We start from the raw sequence: 25,263 nt of genomic DNA, 5'->3' as shown, positions 1-25,263 counted from the left end.
TTAATAAATGGCATTCAGCAAAGAACAAACAATGCTAAAATTTTGAAAATATGAAAAGTTTTACTGTTTTTGCTGAAGTATGTTTATCATAGCAAGTGCTGTTACAGCACTGAACATCACATTTCATCTCATCAAGTTGTGGCCTTCCCCTCTCCCTCCTTTTTAACGCTTGGCACAGAAGCATATGTTTGTGTTTTGCTTCTTTTTTTTCTGGATACATAAATTGCTTTATACATTCATTGGGCGTGATGTCATTGTAAAACCTTTCCTCTGTAATTACATTTGGCTCATCTAGCAGTCTGCTGAGTGCCTTCAGAAATGCACAGTTCTCATACGGTGTTGTCCTTTGGCATGCATAAATTCGCATGTGTTTGTGAAGTGTTTAGCTATTGTTATACTGTACCTACACTGTCTGGAAAAGCATGTGTAACCTTTTTATCTAATTGACTGATCACTGACTACTATTCAGAAGAAACAGAAAGATATTTACACATCACCAGTTATGGAGACTCCAGGATTTATGGTAATTGATTTCAATTCCCATCTGGTTCCCACTCAACAATGAAGTACGTAGAGGCTCTGCTAGGCAAAAAAAACCCCTTCTTTCTCCTCAACAGAGCCCAAGAAATCACTGTTACAGTGGGAATGATAAAACAGCCATAAGGTATCAGTGAAAAGCATGTGAAGAATATTAGGCATCATTGCCTCAGTAGATTTTATGACTCCCATATCATACCTTAATGTGAAGCACCCTGAAAAGACAAGGAGACCTCCAGCCACAAAAAAAACCAACAACCCGAACTTCAAAGCAAGCATCTGCATAGCAGAATCACTGCAGTCTCCTTAATTTGGTAGGATTCCAAATCCAATCTGGTTATATATATCATCTTCCAAATTCCACAATCTCTAATTGTTTGGATAGCAGATGCCCTCAAGATATATTTTGAATCATATATTGAAAAGCTGCTTGTTTATTTGTTAAGATTATGTCTTTAATTATACATTTAAAGGATAAGATGCAAAATTTAGCTGTACTCATCTGATTTGTATTACTCCATCAACTTGGAAACTCCAAAGAATCCTTCCTTCTTAAATAGATCTTTTCCCTTGAACTTGAAATACTCCACATTCTGTTGTCATAAGAAGCTGGACATACATATGATCTAATACAGTGAGTTTAGAACTTACTACAAGTGGGTAAAAAGAAAACAGGTATAAGAAAAATATTAATATATGCAAATAGCTGGTTCACAGCTATCAGAGTGCATAAAAAATTGCAGAAATATTTCAGAGCTATAAAAACAACTTCTCATTTTTCTTCATCAAAGTGAACAATTATCCAAATGTGTACTCTCTGTCATATGAGATACTAAGCAAAACATTTTTCAGTGTAAATTGTTACCTACTAAATTGCTGGTTAATATATTTATCTTCATAACAAGCTATGTCATGTCACAGCATCTCTTGTCATGCACTTACGACTATTTTGTGGTTTTAGAGCTTCTGGATCTTCAGCCTTTGCCTATCACAGCCTTGGGACATCGTGAATATGAAGTCCTGTACAAATTCACACACTTCAACCCTATTCAGACACAGATATTCCATACCCTTTATCACACAGACTGCAATGTTCTTCTTGGAGCTCCTACAGGTTCTGGAAAAACGGTTGCAGCTGAATTAGCCATCTTTAGAGTTTTTAACAAGTATCCCACATCAAAGGTTTGTAAAACAGGTTTACTAGAATCATTTTGTTCTGAGCATTTTTTCAGTAATAAAAAAGTCTAGAAGAAGACTGTGGGGAACTGAATATTACTTTCTCCAGTTTATTTGTGTGTAGATACAAAATGGTAGTGCATTATGTACATTATGCTTTTATTTCAACTATTTTTTTTATTAAGTTGACAGCTAGAGTTAAATCTACAAAAATGACATGGAAGCATGCTGGATTTCATTTTCTTCCTTACTTAACATTACTTCCTTCTTTAATATCCTTCTACTAGCTGTAGTACTATTTTATAGCTATTAGTTCTCTTCCATGTGAATACAACTAGCCCAGTCTCTCTATTATTTAAACAAATAAGTTGCAGTTAATTACTACAGGCCAATATTCTGTTCCAGCTCCTCCCTGTATTTTAAATCACCTAAAAGCTGAACAACTCACATTTTGGAGTTTTGTTTTCAAAGTGAATATATATCTGCTTCTGACTTAGCCACATTGTTTAAGTTAACCACATTTTAGCTTTAAAGTGTTTCAAAAAGATCTTTGTGTCTGACTGGGAGATTGAAAAAAATATAATCTTTCTATTAGCAGAAATTGTGTACGTAAATTCCTTAATCATCTTTGAATTTAAATAGCTTCACGTAATTTGTTAGGTCAAGAGAGGTAAACAAGTCACTCATACACTATCAACTTATCTGTGAGACATAAAAAATAGCCAGTTCTCAAAGGAATATATCTTTTAGGTTTTAATAAAGCTGGAAGCCTGGCTATATATTTCAAAGAATGTATGTGAACTCTTTATATAGCAGTTTCTTCATGCTCAAGAGCTTTAGAATTTTTAACCATAAATCTATGAGTAAATATGTTTTGTACATGTGAACGTAGGCTTCTTTGAGAAAAAATCCTGTGACATTTTCCTTAAGATAATCAGCTTTTTTATTTAATTGATAATGTTTTTTTAATTTAATGACATAAATAGAAATTGGGTAAGATATTTCTTGCTAGAAATTCAGATTGTTTGTGTTCCAGAATGTTAATGTGCAGATTTTATAGTCATGGCAAAAAACCACATTATTTTCATAAGTGTGTTTTGATTTTAAAAGGTGTAATAAATACTTCCATTTAAAAAAAAAATTCTTTGTCTGAATTTATTTTTTTATTAATTGCTCAGAAAAAAAACCCCATATTTTCAGGCATTATGTCTGTTTTAAATATAATCCCGTTGTAGGTAATTTCAGGAACTCAGACCTTGTCTATTTTATAGGTTATTTTATAGATTATGAGTATGTTCAAATCTCACAAATACCATGTGTTGTAGGTACACTTTAATAAAGGTGCCTTGCTTAACTTCCAGTTTTGTGCCTTTTCTTTTGCAGGCAGTGTATATTGCACCCTTAAAAGCACTCGTCCGTGAGAGGATTGAGGACTGGAAAGTTAGGATTGAAGAAAAGCTTGGTAAAAAGTATGTTTCTCCTTACCTAATCAGAGAAATGAGAAGTAAAAGAACAGCTCATCAAGTATGAATAAAATCTCAAAATACTTATGAGTATTTCAAAAAGGTTTTTATAAAAAATTATAATTTATTAAATTTAATAACTTAATTAATAAATAATTAGTAAAAATTAATACTGTCCTTCAAATTTCTAGTATGGGAAAAGTTCTATCAATAGTCTCTGAAAGATCAAAACTAAGATCAAAAATGATAGATCAAAAGTGATAGATCAAAATCAAAACTACGAAAGGGATACACTTTGATACCCAGCTATTTTTGTTCTCATTGCTTGCCAGTATAAAAAATATGAAGCTCAGGTTTCACTCCACAATATCCTTGGAAATTGAAAATGTATGTCAAAATAAGCTCTCCTTAGAAACCTCAGCTGCAAGGAACTTACAGGACTAGCATGAACTGTACAATAGTAGTCACACAATGTCCTTCATTTATAAATTAATAAAATTTTATTCCTTGGTAACATTAATTTCCCACTGATCTTCCCAGGTGTTGGAGTTCAGCCATTATTTTATGATCTATAAGGTTTATCAGTCATGTTGATGCTCTCCAAAATTATAGTGTCCTGAATTAAAACTTTTATGCATAGGATGCATTATTTAGGGCCTTCACCTTTTCTAAATATAGTCTTTTTCCTAAGTTAAGTTCAAAGCATGCCACAAGAGATAGAGATGCTGCTCTGTGTACATGAAATTACCAGTAATATTCATGTAGTAATCATAGCAATGAGATAAAATATTTTATGGTAATATTTCTTTTCTTGAAATTTACAATTATTCGTGACTAAAATCTTGAACAGAATATACAATTACTTTGAGGAGTTTTTGTTTGATGTTCAACTGGATTTAGAGTGTGTCAGTGAAATGTCTAAAACCCATTATAATGGATCCTTATAAAGTGATGGGTCATCGCAAATGCTGTAATGAAAAAACAACTGGAAAAAATCTGCTAAAACTTCTTCAAAAAGTAATTGCTTTTAATTACTTAATTACTGGGATTACTTCAAAAAGTAATCTCAGGCTAATCTCTGCACCAGTCTTAATGGACCTTCACCAACAAATGCAATACATTCTGCAGTTTGGCCAAACCAGAGGTCTATGCACAACAGCAGGCAGCAACTTGGTAGCCTCCATGAAAGCTTTCATCCTGTCTGTGACAGGATGTTAGGATTCACATTACATCATAAATGTATTATGTTATCTTCATTTTGAAGAACTAACTGTTGGTTTGGACTTATATTTGTACTCTTCTTTTTATATGGTTTTGGTAAGGAATGGTATTTGGTATTTATATGATATTTACTAGGAAAACAAAGACACTGGTTTGTTTGCTTAAAACAATTTTGAAAATCCTGATAAATGTATTTGACACGAAGCAAAATTACTTCGCTTAATTTTTTTTCATTCATCTTTTAGGAATTTAAGCTAAGGACAAGTATTTCAACATTAAGATATTTTAATGCTTTGTAAATCCAAGCCACTGTTGTTCTTGATTACAGGGTTGTAGAATTGACAGGAGATGTGACTCCTGATATGAGAGCTATTGCCCAAGCTGACCTGATTGTTACTACCCCGGAGAAGTGGGATGGTGTCAGCAGAAGCTGGCAGAACAGAAGCTATGTTCAGAAAGTTGCCATTCTTATCATAGATGAGATCCATCTTCTAGGTGAGCATGTTTCACTGCTTTTGACCAGAATCTCTGCTAAATTTGAAGTGTGCTGTTACTTATGATGTGAATATACTTTTTGACATCTGAACCTTTCCTTTTTCTCTGTTTTTCCATTTACTTTTCATTTACTAGGGGATGAGAGAGGCCCAGTATTGGAAGTCATTGTGTCTCGAACAAACTTTATCTCATCTCACACTGAGAAGCCAGTAAGAGTAGTTGGTTTATCCACTGCTTTAGCAAATGCCAGAGACCTTGCTGACTGGCTAAACATTAATCAGGTATGAAAAAAGTTTTCAAAAATGGATACGTATTTGTCATGCAGAAAAACAAAACAGCAATTGGTAAGATAATTCACAGTTAAACTTGGAAAAAAAATGTTCTCTCGTAGATGGGTCTGTTCAACTTCCGACCGTCGGTGCGCCCGGTTCCTCTGGAGGTGCACATTCAGGGCTTCCCTGGCCAGCACTACTGTCCTCGCATGGCCAGCATGAACAAACCTGCTTTTCAGGGTAAGCAGCAAGCTCCTAGACCTTTTCCTTCTTTCTCTAAAAGAAAAAGGGACTTTGCACAGCTCATTTGCAGCACATTGGCAACATGTGTTACTGTATGTACTCTTGGCATGTATTGGGAGAATCTGCTCTACTAATGGCCCAAAGCTATTTGTCTGAAACATAAAGTGTGCTGCAAATGCAACATGTAACAGAGGAATGTAATGTATTTAGAACAGAAGAATAAAATAAGTGTTAGTGAAGGGGAAATAAAATGTGTTTTCTCTTAGTGTTTGACACCAGAAAGAAATATTTGTGTAAAAATATTTGAAATTTAGAAAGCAATAAAACCATTCATATTATTAATCTGCTGAGGTATTTTCATATGGACCACTGCATGTAAGCATTAAAAAAATTGTGAACAGAAGTTGCAAGTCAGGCTAACCTCCTATAATTCTAGTTTCAAAGCAATAACCATAAAATTCAAAATTTGTAGTGCATCCAGATATGCTTCTGTTTCCAATTTTTTATTCTTAACCAAGCTGGCAAGCAGTATAGATTTAAGAAAAGCTCTCTTGTATGTTATTTGAACATGTTTTGTTTTTGTTACATAAGGAATATTTATTATATCAATTAAAAATAACCTCCAAAATAAATTTTGTGATGTGAACTGCTGTTGATTGTGAGGTGACATTTGTGAGGGGACTTTTTAGCTGCTTTAATTAGCCTTATGACAGAAGCTAAGTATTGATTGTGGACTAGAGACCAATCTTGACAGCTCGGATTATTTACACCTCCACAAGAGCATTGTACAAAAACACTAATGAACAATAAATCTGTCTTGGGCTGTTCTGCCACACCTGTTCCTGAAGCAACAAAAATCCATTAGATGTTGGGCTTTTAAAATATATAGATATATTGGCATATGTAAGATATAAATACACATGAATTATCCTGTTTCAATAATTTCACAACTGTGTTGCCTGTGTATATGCAAGAGCACATGCTGGCTAGTATTCATGAACTGCAGAATAATATGTGCTGGTAGGCAGTATGAAATAGTTTTCAGAAATTAACAATGCATAAATTTAATTGCTTGAATGAGAATTACATGAAAAAACACACAAATGGATTTATAAGTGGTTTAGAGAGAGTATCTGAAATTCTAGGTACACCTGTTTATACTTCTAGTGTTATTGATGTTAAAAAATATGTATAAATATGATTTATTGCACACGCTGTTCCCAACTTGTTTGACATGATACAGTCAAGGTTGTTTTAATATTTTCACGGCAATACTTATTCCTGACACCATACAAATTTCACTGCAACCTGCAAGTTTTCAAAGGTGGCCTGAGCAAGAGAATGCTATTTTAAAAAGTCCTAAAACCTAATTGGTTTAAATATATCAGAATAGTTAGTTGGCACAGAAATGAAGTTCTTCTTGTCCTGTAACTTTCACAGCAGCTATTGAAAAGTCACTTTCTACTTTTTTTACATTTTCTGATATTGGTAGATTGAAATGATCTTCTGTAGACTGACATGAGTTTGAGCTCTGGGTCAGGCAGAAAGCAAATTTTAGACCTTCATGGCACTACATCTGACACAACATTCCCCAACAGTGTAGAAAAAACATTAACAGCCTTATTAGGCTGAGATAGAGAAATCGACAAACTTTAAGTCTAGAAAGCTTGTGGTGTTTTGTTGGGCTTTTTCATAACTGGTTCTCTTAATTAGCTAACAGTATTCACTGAAGTAGCTGAAGGGAAATTGAGAGTCATCTAAGCATAGTTTTACAGCCTTTGGTTCAGAGGTGGTGTATTCTCACCTCAGTTGTGTCCATCCAGCAGAAGAGAGACTCAGTAGACATACCTCAATGTCATCTGCAGGGAGGTCTCTCAGCTGTCATGGGACTGCAAAAATAAACTCTCATTTTTGTCATCAAAGGGTCTAATTCTCAAATTCTGTTTTGCTCAACAGCAATTCGGAGTCATTCTCCAGCCAAGCCTGTTCTTATTTTTGTGTCATCTAGACGTCAGACAAGGCTTACTGCCTTAGATCTCATAGCCTTCCTAGCCACAGAAGATGATCCCAAACAATGGCTGAAGATGGATGAAAGAGAGGTAGAATCATTTTACCTTCCTTATTTGTGCTTTGCTTCTATCTTATTGATGTTTTTTTGAAAAAAAAAAATTCTTATAAAACAAAAGAGTCGTTTGAGGGTAGATCTTGAAAGAGTTGTGCATATGCTAAATTTCCTTATGTATTAAAAGCAGTGACAGCATTAAGGCTATAGAGGCGTCTGTGCAAGAGCTGAACTTCAGAACACAAACTCTTTTATCTTTGTTTTTTCCTGCATATCTTATTTATGCTAGTTCCATGGTCCCAGACAACATATATCACATGGTGCAAGTCTTTGATACCAAGATAAGACAAAGACTAAAAGAGGGCTAGTGCTTTCTAAAGTTTACAGCTGGACATCTGTGACATATAGATGTTGAGCTGACATCTAAACCAAATCTCTTTCAGTGTTTTGAGAGAAAAATCATTCTTCTCATATGATGTTTTATGTATATATATAATGCATTTATATCTCTATGAATATATGCACCTATGTATATACATGCATCCATCTATATTCCGAGATAGATAGATAGATAGATAGATAGATAGATAGATAGATAGATAGATAGACTGCAGAACCAATCATTTTGCAATGGATTCATGCATATCAATTAAATAAATCAATGATATAAAAAAATAAAGAAAGCTTCTGCCAATATCTTTGTTTTAAAAACATAAAGATTGTAAAGTCAAACATTTAGATATTAAACAATGCTATTGAAAAGGCTTATTTTTTATTTTCTTTCAAGCACTATAATCTTTATTTACATTTTCTTTTTTTTAATATTCTTTTGTTTACTGCAAAACATGAATGATGGCTAAATAATAAACAACCATTCAATATTCTCTTTTATCTGTATTCTTCAAACTGTTTACCAGATTATATTTAATTCACTCAGTTCAGCACCTGCTCTGAATGCAGTATTATTTATTTCATTCGGCACTAATGGTCCTGATTATAGTATACCATTGCTGCAAAACAGGTTTTTCTGGTCAATATTCAGATTTTCTAGATTTTGAAGACTAGATTTTCTAATTATTGCAAATCTTCTACTAGGAATTTATGTGATAATTTAGGGTCAAAAAACAGCAAAATGCTAGAATCAGAAATATAAAATCCAAGTTGAATACTGTATGAATATTTATATATCAACAGTTTTATCAACGGTTATACAACTATAAATGTTATTTACCAAAAAGTATAGGTTTCTAGATGATATTGTTTGTGTTTGTTTGCTCTTTGCCAAAAAATGAAGTGGGATTTTTCAGAGATAAAGCATAACATCTTTATCCTTGCTGTTCTGGATGGATTTTAGAAAATGGCTATTTTGGCTGATAAACCACTATTACTAAAGCATAATTTCATATCCAAGTTATTATTACTTAGTAGAGTACTCTAGTACCTTGTGCTGGTTCACTGTAGTAATCTCACCTACAATTAGAATGTGCACCAGGAAGCTTGCCCTAAACGACTTGCATTAATATGAATGGTTTCCCCATGTCCCGGGAGCCACTGCTCTTCCAAAAAGAACTGTAACTGAAGCTTCTTCACTTGCTGGAAAAGGGTTTTCTATTAGGAGTCTTTGAATTTCATGTTTCACAATAAGCCTCTGAAGGTTTTGAAATAGGAGCCAACAAGGACAAGCAGACTTTGCATTTATTAGTTTAATAATATTTGCATATGATTTGTATTTGAATTAATAAGCTGAATGTTTGGAGCATGAGATACCTACCAAGTTACTCAGTTCTGATTACGTAAATGTAAAAGACTGAGGATTAAGTTCTAAGTTGTTATATCTTACCACTATTATTCAGAACACAATTCTGTTTGAAGTACCCACAATTTCAAGTGGACATTTCTTTGGGCAATTATGGGAATAGTTTGTAGTTTTGTGTTTTAAATGAGCATGATTAGCCCAAGTTTCTTTTGACATTGAAGCAAAGGACAAAGCTCTACTAGTGCTACATACATAGTGTATATCCTCCGTAATTCTTTAATAATAACTCAATAATAATAAAAACTAATCATAATTTAGGGGAGGTTTAATTTTAAAAGTTTAATCTCAAGTAATATTAAAGTCAGGCTTACATGTGAAATAGACAAAATTCTCTCCAAACTGCTATAAAAATTTTAAGTTTGAAATGTAGAACCAGCAAATACTTTATAGTAGGTATTTCATGTCATAAACCCTTGTCCAAAATGTCAAGTGTTTCTCAGTTCCATATGGGATTAAAATGGACCAGTTAGAAGAATTAAATTGTTGTTGCCCCTTAAACAACACTTTTTTTTCCTGACAGTTTTTCACCCTTGTTCCTTTTTTTTGCCAACCACTGTTCCTTTAGGGGGACTTACAGACAAATTACTTTATTTTCGAAATAGTTATAATTCTTAAATGTGAAGTATTTTGAGATATATTTTTCATGTGTGTATACAAATATACCAAGCTGTACAGCAGACCATGGCATTTTTCTTCAGTTGGTCTTATTTGTAAAATATTAATTTTGGCTGACATAAGATTCCTTTGAGAACTCGTTAGTAAGTTTTGTTTAATGGTGTAATTGGGTTTGCTACAAGATGGCTAGAAGTTTGTCTGTTTATGTTAGCTTCCCAGTAGATTTCTTAAGGCTTCTTGAAATGTTCTAAAACAATGCCATCCATAATAGCTTCTAAAAGACTGATTTTGAGGTAGAGACAGATTCTTACAGCCATTAAAAATGTTTTTTCTTTGCTCCTCTTTGTGAGGCTCAGGTCTTGTGGGGAAGAGACTGGAGTACTGCAAAGACCAGTGCTGAATCTTTGTTAATGTGTTGTTTCCAACACTAGATCTTTGTTTATCAGCAATGCCATCATTTTAGCTTCCCTCATCTCCTGTGTAGAGATTCTCCCTGTGGTGGTAAACCAGGCTTTTGTTTGAAGCTTGTGAGGAATGATTCTGTTCACAAACTTCCAGGCTGCTTTTCACAGTACTCTTAGACAGGCAAATCCACTTCCATTTTTGCCACACGGCTCCAAATATCAAATTCAGGCATTATATCAATCAGTTTTATTTCAAATGACATGAACTTGCATGAACCTTCTGGAATACATATTTGTATGTATAAGTGACATATAGAAACACCCCTTCAATTGTTGCCACCAAAGTAGATAGCAGAATGCCTGGATCATGGAGGCATCATACAAGATGTTCTTTCCCTCAAAGGAGTCATTATCTAACAGGTGCAACTGAATTATAGTTGAGAAGGAATTTTGTTATACAGGCATCTACTGAAAAATATATATGTTATATAGCTCAATTAAATTTTGGGAATGGTTCTTCCTGGTCATTTTCCTTTAATTTCATGTCTGATACGAAGGTTTTGGCTGATTCCAGTATTCAGAAAGTTGAAAGGTATTCAGAAAGCTGAAACAGCAGTCAATCTTCATAAAACTGGACAGTACTTTACAGCAGAAAATTGCTGTTTCTACTACTGTTCAGTTTTGTGGTTCTGCTGGACCTGTTGCTGCACTCCAAATAGTTAAATTTGTTTCATAGATTCTATCCAAGTTTCAGGCTACGTGCATGCTTTTTGTGGAGAAATGGCCACTCAAAGACCTCATCTATTACATATACTTTAGGCTGACCAAGGAAGCTTCCAATGATGTTTGAAATACCCTACTAACCAGGATTTGTAGCTGATATTTTAAAGCTCGCCCCTACATCTTCCAACTGCACATGCAAACATTCGTCAGGATTTAAGCAACACTGATACAGTTCACCAAGAGTGTGAGTGGGCAGTCTCTAGGAGAAAAAATAATAGTTCCCTTTAGACCCTTAGAGATGTTTTAATTTCTCTGTAAGTTCCATTGCCCGTACACATTCCAAAATTTGTCAGTCTTACAATATGCCCCAAGACTGAGTTTATTTTTCAACAAAGTCAGGAAGCAGCAGCAGAAGCTGTTTTCCTTGTCATCTGCAGTAATAGCAAGGACTCTTCATTAGACATCACTCTGCAAAAATTGTCCTGGTTATGCTTTTGAGGCACAGGTGCATCATGACACGTCAAATATGAATGGGCAGTGCGTCTCAAAGAAGAGACTGCATCTGTAAATAGAGTTCTTAATTTATTTTTCTTGTTACTTGATGCTAACATGTCCATAGAAAAAGGAAGTGTTTTGCTTATCCTGTTTTTGTTATTTTTTTAGATAATCATTAGAGGATTTTTAAATATACACTTCCTAGCTGAAATTCTAATTTGGACTTGTCAGCCAGGACTGTCATGTTCAAGCTTGTGATGCATTACTTATCTTGTTAAAAGGGACAATAGCTCAGATTATCGTTTTGGAAACAGACAGTGCCACCAGTTTCTGATGATCAGCTTGGGTACGATGAGTTATACTGTTCTACATTAGGAGCTGACTAAAGAGGAACAAGTCCTTCTCTTCAGAAGAAAAGAAATTTCTGTCAGAAATTGCATCTACATCTGTGGTGGCAGAAAATGTTGCAATCTTTTTACAACATAATTTATTAGAATCAAGTTTTCAGTTTATTTATTTTTCTCTAATGTTTTTACAGCTTTTTGTTTTTAACCTAAAACAAAAGTACAAAAGTAGTATTTATGGTTTATTGTTTGAAGTTAGAATGCAGTTCTCACCAGCAGACAAGCAGGGTGTTTTCTTATTTGTTTGGTGGGGCTTCTTTAAAAATTTATTCCCTGTCCAGATACATGGATTTATTTTTTTTTTTAAATATTTACTGTGCAAGGAGGGAGAAGAAATATACCAGTGTACATAGTTTTAACTTTAACCACAATGATTTTTGCATTCTGCTTTGTGCATCGTTTGGCCATCTGCATCTTGTTAAGACTGTTCTTTATGAAACCTCTAGAAATAACTAATATCCTTTAGCACAAACATACCTGCAGTAATATTCAATAGCATCTATATTGGGCAATAGTTTGCTTCCACAGAATTCAAGGACCCTTGAATGAAGGACATTCATTGACTCCAAAAGGATGAATCAAACCCATCCTGTTTTTGCCATTTTAGACATGTGTTTAAACATGTGTGCACTAATTACAGATTATGTGTGTGTTTGTACACAGTGTGGAAATACACATAGCCATATGCATGAAAAGGGAATTAAATTTTACCAATACTTAGTTTGCATTGTTAATAAAAACAAACAAAGAAAAAAACCCCAAAACCAATAAAAGAAATCTTAATTCTTGGGAAGATAAAAGATGCTTTTCCTTCTCTAACCTTTAAATCAAACAACCTATTATCTCCATGTTAATGTCTTGAGGTAATGTTGTGCTATAAAGCAGGAATAGAAGAATCTGGTCTGTGTCATGAACAGGCATATTGCTGTCATTTAAATGTGTCTTTTAGTGTTAAATGTTTTATTATATTATGCTTTAATGCATTATTATGTATTATTAAATATGATTTAATAATATATCTCAACTGTTTAAAACACATTTGAAAACGTTCCTTGAATAATCTTATTTGAGTTATTTTAGGCAGCTTGTTCTGTGTGGGATGGTTCTGAAGTATAAGCCAACTCTTCATCAAAAATAATTTTGTAAGATGATTTTTTTTTTCTGCCTTTAAAGATCAGGAGGGTACCCAAGAATGATTTCTAAGTGTTTCAGTCATTATAGAAGTTCAGCTTCCTTCTACAAGATGTTGGTTTTATGACACAAAAGTGTGTCATAAAAATTAACATTTAGTTATAACAAGGAGATGTTTTTATTTCACTTAACATCTGTAGCAGATGTGAAATATGTAATTATTTTTGTAAAAGACTTCATAACTTTCACGATTCTTTTGTTTGGCAGATCTTTCTTCTATTGGGCATTTTAGACAATTGATAAGCATTATTCAGTGGCATATGGTCTGAGTCTGACGTGCTTTGAAAAGAGTAGAGAGTACTAATAATGAGGATTCTGTGAAAATGGGAAAACCAGCACAACAGATATGCTTTGAGAAAGTATGGGGTTTTAGCATCTTGAAACAATATATCACACTCAAAGGGACAGAATTGGGCTGCACAATCTGTTAGCTCATTCTTGTCCAATCTGGTCTCCTCCTTTCTTTTGGAGCCAGCATTGTCATCAACTTGCTGAATTATACTCTGACTGGAATGTATTTCAGGCACAGGGTAATGTATCTGCTTAAATGGAATCCTATCTTTCTACAAAAGCTTTTTAAGTATAATAAATTTAAAATATTAAAAAAAAACTTCTATTAGCTTAAAGTAAATGGTTCAACAGTTTACATATGTGTAGGAACAAAGAGAATGACTACTTAGTAGTTTGAGAAAAATCTGGCTTGTTTAGAAATTAGAATAGAAAATGTAGAAATAAAGTTTGTTTTTTAGAATAAATATTTTGCAATGCTACCAGGTTGCAATTTGGTTTTCAGGAGATACTTTTCTTTGTTGTAAAAAAAAAAAAAAAAGAAAGCAAAAAAGCAAAAAACCACAAAAAAAAAAACCTATAAAAGATAGCAAAACCTTTCAGTATGGGCCTGATCCTGTTTGTCTACGAGTCGAGGGAAAAATTCCTTGCCGTTAAATTTCCTGCATTGGTGTTGTACAAGGTTTTTTAATGCCAGTACGATGTGTATTTCCTTATATTATTTTAATATACTTTTTTCTGTTCTTAAGATAAAATGTATTTCATTATCCCTCTGTGAGTAAAACTACATTACAGTTGTTTTCAGAAAGATAAAGAGTAATTGAGTCATAACAATGCAGAAATGTTAGATTTGTTTTATAGTCACAGTGCTGTGTCTGTTTCTGGTTAATGAACCTATTAATTGTGCCATTATTTCTTAATAGAAAGTTATAATATTCTTACACTACACTGACATAAGGGAGTTACATTTTTAAATAAATTGTCATGAGAATTTTAAGCCTTGGATTGTGCCTATGGGTGAAACAGTTACGTTTATTACAGTGATTTATGTGAAAGTAAGGGGTCAGCTAAAAATGACTAGGATTCCCTGCTGCTAAAATGACAGGATAGCAGTGCATGTGCCAGTGCTCCTGCTAAGGGTTCTTTCGTTTTCCTGTGGTAAATTACACTGCTTTGCAGGTATGACTAACAGCACCACAGGCTGCCGCTGTAATACGAGTCAGAGGGGAAAAAAAATAACCACCACTGATTGTAAAAGCAAGAAGAACATCTTTGAATAAATTCCCAGCAGAGCGAATTTAGGATGTTTTGTGCTGGCAACTGTATGGCAGAAAGGTTTAGCTCAGGTTGTGTACTGGAAATAGCTGCCAGTGTAAAACTGCATGTGCTGAAGGAGCAGTCTAATCACTATAGACTAATTCCAATCAGCTAATTTGATCCCTGTACAGTTCTAGAGGAAAACAGGGTTGAGATTCATTATTTTCCCAATATCATGTTCTTTTGATCTGAATAATGAAATAAATGTATTTGGAATTGTCTCGTTCCCTTATGGTATGGTAAAGACATAATTGCCATAAGGTGGCCGATTCTTGGTGGGAGAAGAAAAATGAATTCAGCAATGTAGTATCATCAGTCAATTATTGAATGCAGAAACTGAATAAAATGTAAACGCATTTTTTTGTTTTTCACATATTTACCAATTTTGTTTTCTACTTTCTTCATCTTAATTTCCTGTTAAATTCATACATGTAGTCAGTATTTCTCAAAGTGTGTGCATAGGCATAAGGACCCTATGCATTACTAGTATCAATTAATAAACCTGCAGGAAAATAATCATTAATAGGTTTGATAATATTTTTAGTATTGTATGCTGATGATCATAATTGTAGAGAAAACAGTATATGTGTTCCCATTTTATCCAGATATTTTTTAGCCTTAGAAGAAAAACTCTTTAAGATGGGTCATAATTCATGTTGTCTACACTGAAGTCACATGTCTACATGTTGACTAGAGAAATCAAAGGTTTGCTGATTTTATCTAGATAGATCAACTTTATCCTTTAACATATCCTCCTTTCATTCATCTCTTTACTCTCTTCAACTCATCTACCCCTCCTTTTGCTTTCCTTTCCTAAATGGACTTATCCCCTCTTCACTTCTCAATTCATTGGCTTTTTTCTTTCTGCTCCCTTTCTTTCCAATGTTTTATGGACCCTTTCACTCTTTTCTTCTGTAAGCACCCTTTTCTTTTATATGTGCTAGATCAGTTTATACAACAAACCTTCCATGTCTTATAGTACAGTAAACTGTTAAGAACATCCAGGCAACTGCATTGTAAGGGGAAATAAAGTTTAGAAGCTTCCATTGGCAGATGAACTTAATTGATTTGTCACAAGTTGAACAATTTTTTCTTTCCATTTGTTTCTCTGTTACTGCCATCAGTTGTGGTTCTGTTAGTCAAGATTACTTCAACAAATAGACTTTTAAAATGCTTTGCAATTTACTCTTCCTGACAAAATGGATTGATTTACAAAATCTTTTTTGTTTGTTTGTTTGTTTGTTTGTTTGAAAGTCCTCAATATGGACTGTTATAATCTCTGTATTTTTTGTACCTTTTAAGGATTCTTTTTATAATAGTAGCAACATGTTACTTGAGTTTAGATATGTGAATCATTTTATTCAAATTAAGGTCTGAGAATAAAACACAGGATATATTTAGAGAGGTTGCAATCTTTAACATCAAAAGTGAAACACCTCAGAGTCTGAAACAGAAATGGAGATATCACTGCAGTCATGCAGCTATCATATCTCAGCACTTTGGAGAACTCATTCTGAGATGAGGCTGAGCACTATGTCCAAATTATTCAGTTACCCTGACTAATTTGTTCTGCCCTACTATTTTTCCTCTAACCTTGGCTATACCTCCTATGACCATGAATGATTCTGCCCTAAGTATGCAATATCATCATGCCACTGCTGGTGGCACCAGGAAACCACTAATAAGAGTATAAATTTTAAGGTTCCTGGCTATAATTATATTAAAATCACATAAAATAATAAATTGAGTTAGAAATAAAGCAATAAAAATAATTTTGAAAGGTAGAATCACTTAACAAGACAGTTATTTTTTTGTTATTACTAAGTTTTGTTTGTTATCACTAAGAGGCTTTTCATGGAGGTCAGCTACAAAAATAATAAGCTTATTATCACGTTTATGACTTAAATGTAGGCAAGAAAGACAGTTAAAATCATAGTAGTGAAAATGATTCCAAGAGTCATTGACATCAAATTTGAAAGAATGAGTAACTAATAAAAATAGCTTTTTATCTGGACTTCTGAAAGTTTTAAATTAACATACTTAATAGATGTTGCATTTCACTACAGAGTTTGAGTCTATAAATTACAAACTCACACTCAAAAAAAAAATTTCAAAATAATTTTCATTTCAGCATGTGAATCGGAAGCTTTCTTGATGAATAATAATTGCAAAATTATCAAACTGAGGAACATTCTATCTGTTCAAAGGCATTAGAGAGAGCCAAATTTATTTTTCATGACTGTTATTATGTTACTGGTTGCAGGGATTTGCTATGTTTTTATACCAGTTCTAACCCCTTTGATACTAGGGATTACATTAAACAAACACAGAACAGAATGCACAGTATTTGCCAGACCTGTCAAGATATTTTCAGCATTTTCATTTCCTTGCCTGTGTTACTTAGGATGTCAATAAAGTCATGTGCATTTTGTATTCCACCCTCATTTTTATATAGCATTTTTTTTTGACAAAACCAGTCTTTTCAGAGACTGAAGAAGGCTCTGTTTTCCTGCTTGTATAAACAGCATTGAGCAAATTATCATTGCTACAAAACCAAAAAAATAAAGATAAGAAACCCAAAAGTTTAAAATTTCTTATTAATCTGTTTTAAAGCATGCAATTATCCTTTCTGTTCCAGATGAATGACATTATAGTCACAGTTAGAGATTCGAATCTGAAGCTGACACTTGCTTTTGGAATAGGCATGCACCATGCGGGTCTGCATGAAAGGGACAGGAAAACCGTGGAAGAATTGTTTGTGAACTGCAAAATCCAGGTACATGTGTTCTTTTTGAATCCTGCCATAATGAGTTTTACATGGAATTTTAAAAGTTGGCTTTTTGTTACATATATCTCATTAATCTTTCTTTCTGTCTTAGGTTCTTATTGCCACAAGCACATTAGCTTGGGGTGTAAATTTTCCAGCTCATTTAGTAATTGTTAAAGGAACAGAATACTACGATGGAAAAACAAGGCGTTACGTGGATTATCCCATTACAGGTACTCACATAAATTATGGAAATGTTCATATGCTGAAATGTATTTCAAGCATATGCAAATGACTGGAATTATTTAGTAACTGAATTTGGATAAAGACTGAGGGAGATGAGGTATGGGTTTTTAATTTGTTTAGTGCAAGTTGTAAGAGAACTCTTAAGAATTTATGCAATAATGAAAATGTTTATGTGTCACAAATCTTTTTTCATGCTAAATTCCTTTAATGTATATCACCCAAAACAGACATTAAATAATTAAAGGGACAATATAAAGCCATATCTAGTTAACCAGGTAATTGTATAAAAGGAACTTTTCAAGTATGCAATTTTCTTTTTTCATTTCTTAAGCCTTTTCTTAATAGAAACAAATTTTTCACAGTAAACTTAGGCGAGGTTTGAAATGCAACAGTTGAATCACACACATATGAGAAAATAAAATGTATACATAATCACTTGGTTGTAAACAAAAAACCTTAACTGGCCTGGTGTGTCTTCAGTGGTATAAAGGATACTTCAGAAATAAGCAGCTAAATTAAATATTTGAATTTCTGGTTTGATACAGAGACTTTTCTTGCTTTTTGTCTCTGGTAAACTCCAGTTTTCATAAACTGTTCTGCAGTGTTTTCAACAAGCAGGAGAAAGTGAACCATGGAGGAACTTTTTTCAGAGTTCAGACAGGGAGAATATTTGTCTGGATGATACTAAGTTTGAAGAATGAGGACAAGCTAAATTTATTCCAGGTTTCCTGTTCTGTTTTCCCTTTCTTTTTTCAGGGGAGAAAGTTTATTATTAAGTGTTCCTATACTATGCCAGTGATGTGTACACCTAAGGACAATCTAAATGGTATATGTTAGGTAAATACAGAGCTTGCATCTTTTTAGCCATGCGCTGTCTTTTCAGCAAGAGAAGTTTAGTAATGCAAGAAAAGCTCAAACTGAAAATACTACAGGGGTTACTTCTTCAAGTAACCCGTCATAGAGCTTAATTTAGTGGTTAGTGCTCTGCAGGAAACTTGGGATCAATTTCCAGACCAGCTCTCTTGTTCAAAGATCCTGGTCTGACCTGGGATCTTAGCCATGCACACTTGTATTTTGTGACAGACTTTGGCTGATGTAAACTTAGTGGAAACAGTCTCTGCAGCGAAGTCGTATTGCGCTCGTGCCGACTGGAGGAACGGCAATGATTGGCTTTATTACTGGATGGGGAAAAGTGGTGAGGAAAGAAATCAGCAGAAGTTTTATGTTGAATCCATGGCACTATCAGAAATCAGTAACAGAAAATAATATATTTAAAAGAAATTAGAGACTCAGATAAATAAACATAATAAACAGTGCAGAATTACTGTGCTGTTTTAGAAATCTGTTGCACAAGGTCGCACAAATTTAGGGAATGCTGATACTTTCACTTTTTGTTGCCTTTTTTAATTCAGATAATTTCAAACCAGGGTGTTGTTAGTTCCTGAATTTTCAGTAAGACTTGGGGCAGGGGAGGGGGTGGATGAAATGCCACCATCTATGATGGAAGTATTCAGATTTTGTTGTATGCACTGCAACAGAAAATGCAGATTCTTTATTTTATGAAGAAACATGTGGTGTGGTTTGCCTAAAGCATTTTTATTTTTAACTTTCTAGAGAATATTTATGCATCTGGAACTTCTGTGGATAGGTAGTAGAGTTTTGCTGCAGCAGTAAAATAAAAATGTAATTAATTTCTTTCTGAAATACTTCCAAAAGTTTCACAATACTGTCTTTAATGCTGCCCTCAAGTTGTGCCTTCAATGTTCCATCATGGTATTACTTGGCTTCTCCCTACGGAAGTTACCTTTCTGTGTCAGGAATGCATTTGGCTCCAAGGAAGCAGCTGAGAGCAGAATGAATCACTGATGAATGTTCAGCAATTTCAAAATAAGCAAGAATGCTTCTTTGAGTGAAGTCAGAGGTTTTGGGGAAGACTTTTTCTCAGTTAACAGTCATTTATTTAGTCAGCCAGTCAGATCATATTTAATATTTCAGGAGTTTAGTCCAGTGATTAAGAGCAGCCAAGCAATATACAGTCAGTAAAGAAAATATTGAGTTTGGATAATTACATAGTGGATATTGGCAAAAGTACTTTCCTGACACTTTTTGGTAAATCCATTTCCTTTATGGTATTACGCGCAATTTAATTCACCACATAGAATAGCAAGAAGTTGTTTCATCACACTCCTATGTATATGGTATATACATACTCCTAGGTATATGCACATACCTATTCAGAAGCAGCAGATTTAAACTAGTTTCATTTTACATCTTAATGTCACTTCTAAGCTAACAAAAGGAATAAACTGATAAAAAGCATTGCTTTCTGTATACAGGTCAGTACACAAGTGAAAACGTGTTACCAGAAACTCACAGTTGGGCTTTTCTCCTGTTATGGTCAGTTGCTGTATCCCATTCTTTACTTTCTGGATCTTCCTTCCTCAATAGAGCTTTGGGCCAAAAGCTTTACCATTTCTTAACTCAAATAAATCTCTTCAACATGCCAAGTGCTGCAAGCCACGTACTGGGCAGGTGTGATAGAGCTCAAACGGAATACAGAAAACACTAAAACTTTAAAATAAAGATATGAAACTTATGAATTGTTTTCCATTGTTTCTTCTAAGTTAAATGGTAGTTGGAGGTACCAGAAAGGATTCAGAGCTCTGGTGAATAAGGCACAAAACAACCTATGAAGATGCACTTCTCAAATGAAGAAAAGACAAACAAATAGATTATAACCATGCTTATAATTGCAGGTAGCAAGTAGAGCATGTTTTGTATAAACTAGTATTTTCAATGTTTATAGAAGTCATTAATTTGTATTTACAAATAATGGTGTGTAGGTAGGATGACTGAACCAACTTTTAAATCTGTATATTGTGATGTAGGGACAACATACAGTATGAAACCATCTCTACTCCAGTGCCAATAACTAATATAACTTCTTTGAGTGGTAAATAACATAGTGCTCAGTAATTAGAAATTGCCTATACAATTTTATCTCCAAAATACTCAAAACCTAGGAAATCCTATCTAGCAGGAAAGCCTACATGAGGAACTTGTGTGTGAAGTCAAGTATTAGAAAATTAGGAAATGATAGACAGTTGTCATTGTAGCCTTCATGAGGTCTCTTACTCATCATCTTTAATTACATGTGATAAAATGAGATATGGATGTGGAATGGAAGGAGAGTGAAGCAATTTAAATTAGATATAAGCCTAGATTCTATTGCAATGGGTGGTCTTTAAGTGTACAAGAAGATTGTCTCTGGCAAAAAGACATTCATCATAACTTTATCTGAGAGCAATAAAACTTAGCCAGTAGGGCATACAAGGCTAAAGGAATGCAAAACACCTATATTGTACATTATACAGACATAAATACATTTATTTAGACATCCAAACAAATATTTGGTTTATACATTATTGTCTCTTTGGCAGATGTGCTTCAGATGATGGGGCGTGCTGGCAGACCACAGTTCGATGACCAAGGAAAAGCTGTCATTCTAGTTCATGATATTAAGAAAGACTTCTACAAAAAATTCCTTTATGAACCTTTCCCAGTGGAATCAAGGTAAAGATAAAGCAATCAGAGAAGCTGGTCAAACTATAAACAGTACTAAAAATGAGGGATAGAGGAAAGGGAAACAAAATTCCTGTGCTGGATAAGTCCTAAATACTGGGATCAAGAGGAAGACAGTTTTAAAAAAAGAAACTACCCATCTTTTGTAGAAAAATCCTTTCTTCCATGAGTTTTGAAGCATTGCTGAGCTTGTCAGTCCATTCCCAAGGTAATTCCACAATGCCTCTCCATTTTGGGGTGTTGTCTCAGACATGTGGAAACGCAAACTGTTCTTCAAGGGCAGTGTTAAGACAACTATCCGTAATCCTCAGAACCCTCTTTGAACTTCTGTGACAAGTTAATAATAGGCAAAACACAAGGTGAGTTTCTAGCACCTTTTAGCTAGAATATTTGTATCATTATAGACATCGCATTCTTGAAAATTTCAAAAGTTCAAAATGTTCGAAGTTCAAGTTTACATGGTGTCAACTCTTACTAATACAATTTTAACATGTCTTTCCCTATAAAATTGCAAGATTCTTGTGAGAAGTGTAGAAACAGCACTGTTTTGCAGCCTCTTAGAACCTAGTTGACTGTCCAGCATATGTAATTTTCATTTTGATATTTTTAATATATTTAGTTGTTCAAGGAAAAGCCAAATAAAAGCCAAATAGTTACATTGGTCTCCTGTAGAGGAAGGTTTCACGGAGCAATGCTTAGACATCTAAAAAGGCATGAACATTACTGAAAGCTTTTCTCAGTCGTAAAGAATTCACAGTATTGTTCTCCTAAGGAAACTTTATCCCCCAACATAAGTGATAATGGGACTTCTATCTGCTCAGGAAACTTGCTGGAGTTTGAGAGTGCAGTCTACCTTTGAAATGTAGTTGAAATGGGCTGGTGTATTTGAAAGTTAATTTCTGTGGTGAACAGACAGACGTACAATTTTTGCAACCAAAGAATGTGGAAACATACACTTCATTTCCTTAGGAAACCACACTTTTTTTTTAAATAGAAATTGCACTTAGCACATAAGTCTAGGAGTTGAACTTCTTCAAAATGATAGCTAATAAGTAAAAAGAGTGCTGTGATTTAAATGTTGATGATATATCCAGACTGCATGGAATTAGCATAAACTAAGAAATATCTCTGTTCCTTGGGAACTGGTATTTCTAAAGAATGAAATCACATCTTCAATATAACAGTAGTAATCACACCTTTGTTCATGTTTGGAACAGTATAAATAGTCTATGTTACTAGTAGCTACATTTGTGTGTTTATATTTATTTGTAGTTCTGATATACTCCATCTTTTATTATAAAAAAGAATATTTGATAAATATGCAGATGAGGAGTCGCATATATAAATATCAATCTTGTTAAATTCTCTGTAGGTTGTGAACCACATAACTTAGGTTTGTCTTGGTCTCTTTAATAATCAAGTATTTCATATCTTCAAAGAGATACTGGTTGGGGTCTCTCAGGGGGGGTTTAGTTTTGGAATGCTTTCCCATCTGTTTTACCAAAGAGCAGATTTATCAGCTTTGTGTAGAATTTCTGATTTGTAAAAGTAACCTTCACATTTTTTTAATTAACATTTTTTTCTAAAAGCCATTGTTTACATATTAGTTGTAGGACTGGAGTACTCAACTTGTAACAGTCCTTGTGCTTTCCCTGATTATGGGCTTGAAACACAGAGCATTAGAAACAAAAGAAAACCCAGAATTCCACTATTGTGGAATAGCTATTGAATAGTCTGTCCAGTTTATTTGGACAAGCTGTGTAGAATGTCTGCAGTTCTGACCCTTAGAAGCACGTAGTCACCAGTACAGAGCAGTAACACAGCTACTCATGCCAGATTATTCTTTACTTTTAGCAACAGGAAAAGAACACTGCAAGAAGAAAAAGGATATAATACAAGAAAAATTAAGTTGAACCTTAAGGATATTAGCTGTTCTCTGAACTCTAGCCAGGCATGATCTCATTAGATACCCTAATGGAGGTCTTTGTTCCATTTAATGACTGAGTATTTTATTTTTTAAGAATCATTTTAAGCTGCTTTTATTATTTTGTTTCTGAGTTTCTGAGTTTAGATCTTTCTGGGTAAAAGTAGCCACTCTTCTTTTCTTTTTTTTTTTTTTTTTTTACATTGGATGAAGATGAGGCAAAATCTAGGGGAAACAGTTTTGATGTAATTTTAATAGCCCTGAAGTATTTGTCAAGTATTAGCTAAGCTATTGCCACTGTTTCATTTCCTGTTTGTCTTTCCATATGATTCTCTATTGGATTAAATCAGCATGATCATATGGTCAACATACAATATTCAGAAGTTACCACTGAGTAGCTCCATCTGAATATGTTCCATGGATGACTTAAACTTGTGCATTCTTGGTCCAATCAAAAAATAATTTGAGCTTCATTCCACTATCATGTAAGGAAGATGACTGACCTTGCAATTACATTCCCCCTTCCCCTCTTGTCTTTTACTGGAAGATAAATATATAATATATTCAGATTAAAAGTAATAAACCTTTTAATGGACAGCGCTACAAAATATATTATTTGTCTTTGTGATTGTAAAATCAACTAAATCCTTTTGTTTCCTGTTCTTCAGCTTGTTAGAGGTGTTGGCTGACCACTTGAATGCTGAAATTGCTGCTGGAACTATTACATCTAAGCAGGATGCAATGGATTATATCACCTGGACTTACTTCTTCCGTCGACTTATAATGAACCCAACGTGAGTATACAACATAAATGCAATTTAATCTCAAGGTAACTTGAGGTTAGAGTTGATCCAAAGGTGATCCATCTGGTGTTGGAGTCTAGAATACTTAGCAGTCTCCAGTGTAGGAGCATTACTGGCCCACATCTGGATTAAAACTCATGCGCACATATTTTTTATAATTTTTTCATAAATATAAATATATTTTTGGCAGATAACTTTACAACTTAGTTACAGCAATAAAATAACCTTTTTGAGAAGGCTACATCAGCATCCCTAAAATAAAATTCCACATTATCACATTCCTTTGGATATTGTATTTAAAATGCAATACTTTTTTTTTAGCTACCACATTGATATGTTCTGCCCAGTTTTGTTTAGAAAATTTATTAAGACTTGGACTTTCCTAATAAATGAAAGAATAACTATCAGCTGTTTCTCTGTGGTAAGTTTGCTTTCATTAGGGCATCCTGGTGAAACCATGTGTGCAATCTTTTCAGTGATTGCTATCATCCTGCCTAGCTCCAGCTGGTATGCAGATCATTCTGAGCTGTTCCACCAACACAGCCTGCCTTTGCCACGACTCCCATTTGGGTAAATGGTGTGTTACCTGTGCTGTGATCATTCACCCACTAAAATAATGTGGCAAAGAATTAACTGTTTAGATCACTAAGTATTTCTTGATGTACTCCAGCATGCTGTATTTCTGAAATCATGTTAATGTCCATAGCATTTGGCAAGGTTTTCTGCTGGGTACTTTATGGGCAAGTGCTACTGGGAGCCTGCAGGTGAAAGTAATTTTCTTTAATTCTTTTTAAGACTTTTTAAGTTTTTGATTCTGCATCTATTCCTATGCTGAGAATCTCCCACAAACCAAACAGAATTTCTATCTAGTCTTCTTGGGAAATTAAAAATGCAGAGGATTTGAACTATAAACTAAAGAAAGCATTTTCAATTTTCTCACTCCATAACTAATACAATGCATACAGTTATGGGGGAGGGTATTTCTCCTCTGAGAGTTAAATTATGCTTTTTTAATTGTTATATTTTATACTTTTTTAGTATAAAGTATTGTTACCTTAAAATGTCTTGCTCTTGAATTGCTTTGGTAAAGTGCTGTAGTTGGTTTGGTTTTGATAAGCTTTGATCATGTGGTATCTGTGATGGGTACGTTTTTTAAGACACAACATATAGGCCAAAGGTGAATGTAGAATATAGAAAATTTGCTTAATAGGCAATCTTT

General features: G+C 33.9%; 1 protein-coding gene across 1 annotated transcript in view; it reads left to right on the top strand.

Annotated features, from left to right (window-relative positions):
* Positions 1-25,263, top strand: part of ASCC3 (activating signal cointegrator 1 complex subunit 3) — a 253,573-nt gene that overhangs the window by 179,169 nt on the left and 49,141 nt on the right. The window contains exons 25-34 of the mRNA XM_058835623.1: positions 1,499-1,719; positions 3,097-3,182; positions 4,726-4,892; positions 5,028-5,173; positions 5,284-5,404; positions 7,364-7,506; positions 17,361-17,498; positions 17,602-17,722; positions 21,176-21,308; positions 23,910-24,035. Of these exons, the coding sequence (XP_058691606.1) occupies positions 1,499-1,719; positions 3,097-3,182; positions 4,726-4,892; positions 5,028-5,173; positions 5,284-5,404; positions 7,364-7,506; positions 17,361-17,498; positions 17,602-17,722; positions 21,176-21,308; positions 23,910-24,035 (1,402 nt within the window). The remainder of the gene's footprint in view (positions 1-1,498; positions 1,720-3,096; positions 3,183-4,725; positions 4,893-5,027; positions 5,174-5,283; positions 5,405-7,363; positions 7,507-17,360; positions 17,499-17,601; positions 17,723-21,175; positions 21,309-23,909; positions 24,036-25,263) is intronic.

This window comes from Poecile atricapillus, chromosome 3, assembly GCF_030490865.1.
Source record: "Poecile atricapillus isolate bPoeAtr1 chromosome 3, bPoeAtr1.hap1, whole genome shotgun sequence".
Taxonomy (NCBI): Eukaryota; Metazoa; Chordata; class Aves; order Passeriformes; family Paridae; genus Poecile; species Poecile atricapillus.
This window is presented reverse-complemented; position numbering and strand designations above follow the sequence as displayed.